This window comes from Cyprinodon variegatus, unplaced genomic scaffold (genome assembly GCF_000732505.1).
Source record: "Cyprinodon variegatus isolate N-32 unplaced genomic scaffold, C_variegatus-1.0 Scaffold54, whole genome shotgun sequence".
Classification (NCBI taxonomy): domain Eukaryota; kingdom Metazoa; phylum Chordata; class Actinopteri; order Cyprinodontiformes; family Cyprinodontidae; genus Cyprinodon; species Cyprinodon variegatus.
Window position 1 is genome coordinate 1,400,753 of NW_015150507.1, and position 10,620 is coordinate 1,411,372.

The 10,620-nt window shown below is 37.4% G+C and overlaps 1 protein-coding gene across 1 annotated transcript in view; it reads right to left on the reverse strand.

Moving 5' to 3' along the window:
* The window catches only part of LOC107082447 (neural-cadherin-like), a 169,694-nt gene that overhangs the window by 36,892 nt on the left and 122,182 nt on the right, over positions 1-10,620 (reverse strand). Inside the window, exons 22-23 of the mRNA XM_015371134.1 lie at positions 9,260-9,537; positions 4,316-4,530 (exon numbers count right to left, since the gene is read on the reverse strand). Of these exons, the coding sequence (XP_015226620.1) occupies positions 4,316-4,530; positions 9,260-9,537 (493 nt within the window). The remainder of the gene's footprint in view (positions 1-4,315; positions 4,531-9,259; positions 9,538-10,620) is intronic.

Sequence of the window (10,620 nt, forward strand, 5' to 3'; positions counted from 1 at the left end):
TCAAAGAGGGCGCAGCATTAGCAGATACTTGCAGACTTTCCTCTCTCCAGACATCTCCTTCAGCTGCACTTATCAGTCCATCGATCTCCTGCTCTGTTCTCCCTTCACTCATGAACAGGACCCCAAGTTATTTGAACTTGAGGCAGAAACCCTCCTCCAACCGGAACAGACCAAGCCACCTTACTCCAGTAGAGAACCATAACCTTGGACTTGGAGGAGCTGATCTTCTTCCTGACCACTTTGCACTTGGCTGCAAATTGCCCGAGCAGAACATTGTCATCTGCAAAAAGTGGTGCCAAATTCTCTGTCATTGGTCTGCTTTTGTGTCAAGTGTACTGATATTCTTTTGACTGAGCAATGTGTTGTTTATGAACAATTTAAAAGTTCAGGGCTCAGAGTCCATTCCTCATCTCTCTGGGTGTTACTATCGTTTACCACATGGGGGTTAAAGCTCCCCAACAGAACGATAAAAACTAGGAGGGGTGCTTTCCAGCATTTCAACTTAGACACAAAGAAGACATGGTTCTCCATACTGCCCCACCCATCTGAATGTGAAGGAATGCAAACCTCTCATTCCGAAACTCGAACACAAGATGGCTGAGCTTGGAGGACACAAGCAGACCCATCTCAGCCTTCTGCCTCTCTTTATGTGCAACTCCAGAGTAGAAGACAGTGCACTCTCTCTCAAGGAGTTCCAGATCCCAGGATATGCGTGAAAGCAAGTCCAACTATTTCTAGCTGGTATCACTCCACCTCCGTCACACACTCAGGCTCCTTTCGCCTCAGCACATTAACATTAGATGTGCCCAAATGAAGTTTACGTATCAGATCAGGTCACCAAGGTCTATGCTTCTGGTAGCTGCCCGATCCCAATTCATAGGTTTGTCTTTAGCAGACTTGATTACTGCAGTTGTGTGCCTTTGCCGGTCTGCCTAACAAACTCCACCAGACAGCTGCAGTGGATTCAGAATGCTGCTGCCTGTCTCGTTACCAAAACTAAGACAGGAGAACATTTCATCCTAGTTCTCCCCAGTAGTAACACTGGCTCAGCATTTCTAAGAAAATAGAATCTAAAATACTTTTAGATTAAATTAGCTGAATGGTTAAATTGTTGTCATTTTATCAACCACTCAAACTTCATAAGTCTTTTAACTCAAATATAATCTGCATATTGAGAAACAGAATCAATCAGCTTTGCTTTTGTATACTTCACTATGCTAAAATAAACTCTAATGAAACTGTAAAAACACTTATTCCCTATATTTCTTTAATTTGGGATTAAAAACATCTTTCCTGGCCTTTGACTGTGCTATAAAAATATAAATAGTTTTCACTACAACTTTTCTATTTTGTTATTTACAAATAATTTTGTCTTTTCTAAATATAATAAACTTATTCTATTTATTTTTGCTATGATTGCAATTTACTTTTGTTCTTATTCTCATCTACAGCACTTCAGCTATATAAGAATGCTTGCCTTGCCTTACTGTTTCCTTATTTTCTTCCAGAAACAAGCTAAAAGCTTTAATTTCACTATTATGAAACTTTCCGTTGATATTATTGCCAGCACTATAATAAAAGTAAATAAAAGTTCAGCTGGAATCAGTTTGAAAAAGGACAGAGTTTGTATAGCAAGCTTTCTAATGTACTGTTTTTACTAGGGGAAACTTAAATCCTCATACAGTAACAATATGTCTCAACGGGTTCCAAGTTTATTTTCTGTGTTAATGGTTTCAATAGAAAAAAGAGAAGCCCCATCTGAAATAAAAGGAGCTATATATTTTTTTTGACCAAAGTGTGTCATTGACGATGCAATGCTTCTTTGAAGTTGTGCCAACTTTGTAAAATATGGTAAATATGTCATTATCCAATATAATTTTACCAAAAATATAAAGCATAACCTAATCTATGTGATAACTCTAAGATAAGGTAGTTTATTAGCAATGCAAAGCAAAAGTGCTTTTCTTGACTCTTAAAACTTAATCCTGTTCTTCCTGGAAACTTTTTGCCCCCCCATGTTTTTCCCAATGATCTTTGTTTTCATTGAAGTTTCTTTTTCTGACCCAGCGGTCTTGCACTTTCAAGAACTTTAACTCTTAACTTCCTAATTGAAACCTTACACTAGCTCTTGAGGTTTGCAATTTCTCTAACCATTTCATGGTCTAACCTGCAAATGCTCAGAACCACTCCTGCCAATTTTAGCCCCTGCCTCAGATTTTCCCAACTTCTATAGGACTTCTCTCACTGTGCCAAGATCAATTCAAAATAGTTTTGAAATTGCAACAACTCTCATGTGATGGATTTCAGATTTCCTTGAGATCTCTGCTGAAGCTATTCCACCTTGGCAATGATTTAAAAGAGCTTCAGGCTTCAGTGAATTAAATTGCCAAAGCCTATGCTTTTGTAGAGATAGATAAAACATGACGTTTACGTATTAACATAAGAGTCAGCAATTTGTTTTGCATTACAGCACGGCTGCCTCCTTAAACTAATAAAAAATAAAAAATCTTGAGATACAACAAACAGACACAACAATCATGCTGAAACTCAGTTGGACATCACTGGTTAGTTTGAATTGAATTAATAACACTAAATAACAATTAATAGCACTTGTGTTTTCTAAAAAAATGTAGGTCCAAACGATTTTAGCAGTTCAAGCAATAGCTGCTTTAGTTTATTAATATTCCAGAAAATGTAAGCTGTGGCTGAAAAAAAGTATTTCCTTGATGCTAACCAATATTTTGTGTGGTACTGCTGAAAACAAAGAAAAATACACTTTTTAGATCCAAAGTTTTCATACAGGGTAATGTTAATCTGTACCTGTTCCAAACATTCTCTGTAATCTACTCCTAATATGCTGTCGGTGAATATAAATTAAAAGCATGAATAAATAGACTGAATGAATAAACTGGGTAAAATAATTGTTTGTCAATTTGTGCCCCCCTTTTACATCAACCCATCTTTTTTCCTTTTTTCTACTTTCATTTTGCACCATTAAATAAACCTTTCTGGACCTTTTTTGCAAACCCTGGTGTGTCAGTTATTTTTTCAGTTAATGTACATACATGTCTACATATATATATATATATATATATATATATATATATATATATATATATATATATATGTATATATATATATCAATGATGCCACCAGTGATGCTTCTGGTTTAGTTGTCTCTATGAAGTGACTTGAAAAGACATGTGTTGTGAATTGGCGCTATATAAATAAACTGAATTGAACTGAATTAATACCTGGAAAATATGTTGTATACCTTATTTCCAGTTTCCAATCTCTGACTTAAAACCTAATTGTGCCCTGGGATCTAACTAAAATTACTTTTGTGACTTTGTGCTAGTAGATATAATTCACTCTTACAGTAGACTAGGAGTGGATGTTGGAGTGTGTGGGCTGGTGACGGTATGTTTAGTACAAAATGTTCCACAGTAGACATCAGCATTTTGTACCTTAAACAGTCAGCTGCAAAACAACCAAAAGTAATATGGTGAGTGAGGAAACCTGGTGAGTAAGGGAATTGATTGACACCCTAAATAATATCTACCAGCCGGATGTTGACTTTTTTTTATGGGTCATTATTTATCCTCAGTCTTATGAGCTAAATTAATTTAACTGGGATCAGATGAAAAAATGTAAGTAGTGTGGGATAAAAAAAGTTTATAAAAAGTATTCCACAAAATAACACAGGCATTTTAAACAAATATTTATATTAATATCTGAGAAATACCTGACTACAGAGAGGTTTACTCAAAGGTAGGGAAACAAGATGGGATGAAAAATAAATACACGTGCAGGAAGGCGAGGTATAATTTGGTGAAGGGGCGAGCTGACCCTTTTGAACACTGATAATTCAAACTGACCAAAGCCACTGCAAAGGTAAGACTTCTAACATACCTACAATAGTATACTTTTTATTATTCACACACTAGAAACAAGCTACCTTTCATTCTTAGTAATAACTGGTGAGAAAGTACTGTAGATGTTCAGTCTGACAGCAAATTAATCCAAGCTTTTCTGATGTTTAATTGCTGGTATGATATTGACTGAACTCACTGATGAAAAAGCATTGCACACATTAATAGTGTTGGGTCATTAAGACCTCATAGTAAGTTGAAAGCAAGACAACTCTGTTGATTGAGAACACATATGTCTTAGAAGTAAAAATAAAATTTGCTCCTAATTAGCTATCTTTCAGTAAATAACACACACTATTGAGTTCAACGGTTTAGAGCCTAGAAGCCCAACAGCTTACATCTGATTACAAAGACTTTATTTTATGATGTTTTCTTTTTTTTACCTATGGCGATGTAGTCTTCATTATCCCCCGGTAAAAGAGTGGCCAAAGGGCCTGCATACAGAAGCAGTCCGTCTTCTTCCTCTGTCATAAACTCGAGTGAAAGATGGCTATCAAAGCATGGCCTTATGGGAGGAAACCAGGCATAGCCGTTACCAAGGAAACTAAGTCTCGTCTGCTGACAGTCTGGCCCTTCGAGCTGTGGGGGGCAGTGGCACCTGTAGCACAGAGAAACGAAAATGTGTGGAAAAATCAGGACAAAACAAGTGGAAAGAAACAATCAGTGTCATTCAGTTTGACGCTCAGAGAAGTCTTCGCATTGTCTCTTTCCTACGTGACAGTCTTGTTGATTCATGCAAGCAGAGATGTCTGACTGTGTTTGAACATGCTGCCTGTCAACAGACAACGAGCAGAGCACTTTTATGTATCAATTGTTTGCATTAGCGACAAAGCCCTGAATATTCAGTTCTACATTTAATCAATTAGTTCTGAACACAACATAACCCTGTTCTGTTATTTATCTATAACAGCTGTCTGAGCTGAATTCCCTGAAGACAGTTCAGGCACAGCAAATCTCGTTCCCTTTGTTACGAGGTAATTAAATATATTTTTCTCACTTGACTATTTGTTGAACCATCACTGATTTTATTTTCAGAAGCTTTTTTCCCTAACTCTTATGAACTGCCCTCTGCTCACACTTAGGCTGCTACACACATTAGCCGCTTGGGTCTTTTTATGCTTATCTACTTGACTGCAATGGATCACCACACCAGGACAAACTAGAAATTTAACATGAGACTACTGAACTTGTTGGAGCAACAGTCTCGTGATGAATTTTAATAAACAAAAAAGGCCACAAAACAAAGAGATGCATGTAGTGATGAAAAGCAGCCCTTTCAATCACAGCGATGGAGAGGATTGAGGGGATTGGTTGATCTCAGCCTGTCCTCTCTACTGCAGGCATGTGAGACAAGCTGGCTCTGCTGATAATGTCAAAGCCATCTATTTTCATGCAGTGTCTAAAGAAGGCTGTGTGTACTGAGGCTGTAACGGGCTGATTCTAACATTGCTGTTTATAGTGCAGAAAGGCAACACATGGGAGGAATACTGATCCATATGCAGGCAAAAGAGGCAGCTTAGCCTGATGGGTAGCCTTCTGCATACATATGCTTCTGATAAGCGGTGAAAGAGCACCTCAATCTTTCACTGTTCTTTCATGTGACTCATGAGAGCAATGGCAGCCCAAATCAGGAAGGGCATGGCCTGTTATTCTCACTTCTGACTGACAATATCTGATTAGCTCCTCCCTGAGGTCTCCTGTTAAGCTCCCTCAACAGAGGACAGGAGGAAAAATTAGATTCTTTATGGATGGATTGAAACTCATCTGAGGCCACATGTAGTGTTTCTGTGGTGGAGATGTGTCTCATAGAGAACAGGATGTTTTATTTTTAATAGATGCAGACAATTTGAAATATAATGAAAAACAAGCTATTGTCATGCAGATTCAACCTCTGACCTTTTTTACACATTCTCAGAGTTGGCATGTAGAGTTTTTTTGTGATCAAAGAAAAGTGGCGGATATGTTTAAATAATCCCTTTGCCCTATATTTATTTAATCTGAGCATTAGAATGTGATGAAAAGAGTATGGAATAAAATGCATGCATTTCTTTTTTCCAAAGGCTCCCATTGAGTTTTTTTTTAAGTCTGAGTTGGAGATCTTTTATAACTGGAAGAATTATTCCATGGTCAAGATTATCTAAAGCACTGGAAAATGCACTAACTGGTCACTTCGATGCTTGAGGATTTAACTGTTAACACAAATAGAAAATATAGCAGCAACGCTGTACATTAAAGGCATGCAGATGTGGTGAAAAATATTGCTGAACTTCAAAATGAGCCTTAGAATACGAAAGCGAGGTGGATTTATCCATCCATTTTCCGTCACGGTTATCCCAAGCAGGGTCACACGGAGTGCTGGTGCCTATCTCCAGCTGTCTACGGGCGAAAGGTGGGGTACACCCTGGACAGGTCGCCCGTCCATCGCTGGGCAACGCAAACAGGACAAACAACCATTCATACCTAAGGAGAATTTAGAGAAGCCAATTAACCTAAGAGTCATGATTTTGGACTGGGAGGAAGCCAGAGTACCCGGAGAGAACCCACGCATGCTCAGGGAGAACATGCAAACTCCATGCAGAAAGACCCCAGGCCGGGAATCAAACCCAGAACCTTCTTGCTGCAAGGCAGCAGTGCCACTCTGCCATACTGTGGCTACTCTGCTACAGTGAGTCTCTGCCACATTTAAGGGACCTAAAATGTGGCATGTTGTTGGTGTTAGACAGGCTGGTATTGGTACTTTGGAAACTGGGGATCTGCTGGAAATTTAACACAAACATCTCTCTGCTTTTCTAAGAGAATGGTTCAAAAGATAAATCTTCCAGTAAGGATTGGCCTGGGGAAGGAAACAACTTGTTGGTGTTAGATGTCTGTGAATCTCCGGCAGACTGGATCAAAATGATGGATTTTGAAGTCAAACAGGGGCCAACCTAAAACTGCTAAATTGTTCCCGATAAAGAGTCTGTGATTACATGTGTTTATTGCATACTATAAAATAAATTTAAAAAGACATCTAACACCGTCCATCAAAACAAAAGTCTTTGAATAAAATTTTCCTTATCAGTTTCTAAAACTCATTTTTTTTTTTTTGGATACATTTTTAGTGTGGAAAAAAGTTAAGATAAAATGCTTTAAAATCATTTAAACCACCATCTGTACTCCTGACAATTCTAAAACAACAATCTAAAATGAACGATAAATTCTTGTTTGACTTTTCAAAGTTTTTAAGGAACTTTGAATTGGTATTCAATTGGTATGTTTTTTGTGCTGCTGCCTTGCTGGAAAGTAGTCCTAATTTTTGAATTTCAGTTGGGGCCTTTCTAAAGAAGTTTTCGTTTTTATCTACAAATGAAGTTCATTCTCCAATGGCCGCATTGGATCTATTGGGGCCTATTTGCAGCCTTCTCTTACAGTTCAAACACATATGTTGTAACTGTTGCCTTTAGATCTAGTCGTGATTTTGCTCTTTTGCGCTGTGTGCCTCCGTGTTGTCTTGTGAAGGGTGCGCCTCCCAGGCTGTTCAATGATCACGACATATAGCCACAAGGCTGACTACAGCTCTGCATGGATTTAATGGGTATAAACAGTAGACTAATGATCTCCTGGTTCCCCAAGGGATAAAAGTATTAACTTAACAAAAAAACATATTTATTTTACCTCTTATAAAAATATGAAAATTAAAAAAACTGCAACCAAAAAGTGGTATCATAAAGCCATCAAGTGGCACTATCAACACACTGACTGGTGTTTTGGAAGACATGCTGGTAAAAAAAGCTATTCCAAGTATCGCTTTGACAAACCTGTCAAGTTTTGCTATAGACTACAGAGACTTTGATCAGATGAGTTTAAAACTGAGCTTGTTGATCAGTTATTAATTAAAAGGAGTCAGGTGTAATGAAATGATCAATATATAAAAAACACACAAATTATTTATTTTGATTAAGGATCTGTGATACTGTGTGCCTTTAATTTCCTTCAAGTGTCCTGGAAAAAAGTGTTAATGCAAATGAAAGACTGATCTCCTTGAGTAATACAATTATTTCAAATAAAAATATTAGGATCTATGTGAGAAAACAAAACATGGATTGTCATTCGGTCCGTTAGTTAAAGTAGGATTTAGAATATCTGTCTGGGATTCGCTGATCCTCCATTGGAGATAAAGAGGGCTCTGGGCAAGTTAAAGAGGCAATGCTAATCAGAATGGTCAAAGATCCTCCCAAGCACGCTAAAATCAAGGCATATAATCAGATAAATATTTAGTTCCAGGATTACTGAGAGCAAATTCATCAAAATTATCATTATAATCTTGTTTTATCTAAAATGTGAAAAATCATTCAAAGAGTATTATTACAGGCTGAGGGAAATTCACTACAGTAGTAGTAGAACCTTTTCTAGCAGTAGCACCGTATTATTTAGTGTGTTATGCTGCATATACAGTACCTGTCATCCAATTTAACAGGTTTTTAGGTGGAGCTGTCATTTTGTTTTGGCTGTCTTGCTGAGTATCAGCAGACAATTCCATACATAACTGAAAGTCCAGGAAATAGAATAGGGTTAGAAACAACTAAAATAACCAGTAATTTGAAATATTTGCAAACATTGAGCTGACTATTACCCTACTGTCCACCTATCACTGAGCAGCTAGTAGCAGTGCTAGCAGTATACTACTAAAGTCGTTGTTGTGTAGTGCAAACAAATTCAGCTTTAATAGGCCCTCTTTGTGCATTTTATGTCCAAATAAGAGCAATATTTAAAACCTAGTGGTCTCTAGAAATATATCTGTTTGAATCTCTGAGATGCACAACTTTTGAATAGTGCAATATCTACTTTAATTTAATTTTGCATTGGACTTTCTGACAAGAGCACATATTATTACACTTATCATTATAACCAGTGAATATTTCATTCATACAATTGTTAAATGTTATAGTAAAAGACTAAGCATTTCCTACAAGCAAACCAAAATGAATATGCAGCAGATGTTTTTTGGTATATCTAATTTCATGTAGAAATTGACTTTCTAAAGTTTTGCTATTTTTTCTACTCTGAATTGTTTTTTTGTTTTTTTTAAAGTAAACATTCAGCATGAAGCAGTGCTGCTCTAATATAAATGCATTTACTTTAAAGCTGGTTATACTTCCTTACTTGGGAGGATTAATAACAGCGGAGGTCCCTATATACGGAGAGAAATTTTAGCTTACAACGCTGGAGTAGCTCAGGAGAATTCCATTTTTATTGACACTATTTCTAATGACTGTGAATTAAGTTTATGTTTGCCCTCTTTGAGGAGTCAATTACACCTGAAAGTTAACAACTGCTATGCCTCTCACCTGTACCCATTTTGTGTGTCGAAGCATGTCCCTCCATTGAGGCAGGGGTAAGTTGGGTAAGAGGAGCACGTCCGGTGGGTCATTTCTCTAGCAGCACAGCCACACACAGCTGAAGATGTCACTTTCACTGAAGCCAGGGATAAAGCACCAGAGTCTATCAAGGCGGGTGAGTCACTGACGCTTAACTGTGTGTAGCAGCCGCCGGATGTCTTACAGTCAGTGCGCACACACTCATCTACCTGCACCTGGCTCACATTCACACGGAGGATTGACTGCAGCTGCAGCATGAAAAGGAGAGGGGAGGAAAAAACACAATAATTATGTTTGAAGATAAGAATGAACCTCACATGATTTTTATTTGCATTCCAAGCATGGCCCCCCTAGTAAAAGTATTCCTGCTCTTTCAACCCGTTCACAATATGTTATACTTTATTTTGATTTATGGAAAAGACCAACATAAAGTAGTGTATTATTTTTAAATAAAACAGAAAAGGATGGCTGCTGTTACAAAAATGCTTCACAAATACAAAAAAATGATGCGCCTTCAGCAGTATTTATTCAGTCAATACTGTGCAGAACAATTTACTGCTGTAATTGCAGCTACAATGTTTTGGGTTTATGTCTATAACAGCTTAGAACATTTTTTTGCCAATTTGCCTGGGCAAAAAGCTGAAGCTTAGTTGAATTGAAAAAATAGCATCTATAAAGAGATTTGTGTTTTATTGCACCAGAAACTAAATTGTATATGTCTGAGGTGTTATTATTCCACTCTAATACATAGAAAATATTTCAATCTATTCCACTGCAGCTCTGGCTGGATATTTCGGGCGAAGGTCCTTCTGGAAAGTAAACCTTCCTCCTTGTCATATTTCATTTGCAGACAATAAAAAGTTTTCTCCTAGAATTACCCTGTTTTAAGCTCCACTAATCTATGGATTTACTCTGGTACTCCATCCATTTTGCGTAAAACATCTTCACAACATGATGCTGTAACTAACATGTTTCATGGTGTGTTAAGGGAGATATGTTGCTGTAGATTTTCAACAAGCTATGCCACAGCTTATGGCTGCCCTACTGTAAGATACACACTTGCACTGTGGATCTCTGCTGCATTTCTAGAGCGTGAATATATTTTTTGTTTCTCTGAGCATTGTTTTTTTAAATATATATATATATATGTATATATATATATATATATATATATATATATATATTAGGGATGGGACGATTTATGAAAACCGTCAGAACCGTTCGGTTCGACTGTCTCGGTTCGGTTCGTGTGTGTTTCGTTCGGTTCATGCGCTGCTCCTTTTTCTCATAGGCGAAGCGTTTACACTCAAGAGCAGAAGGTGGCGGTACTG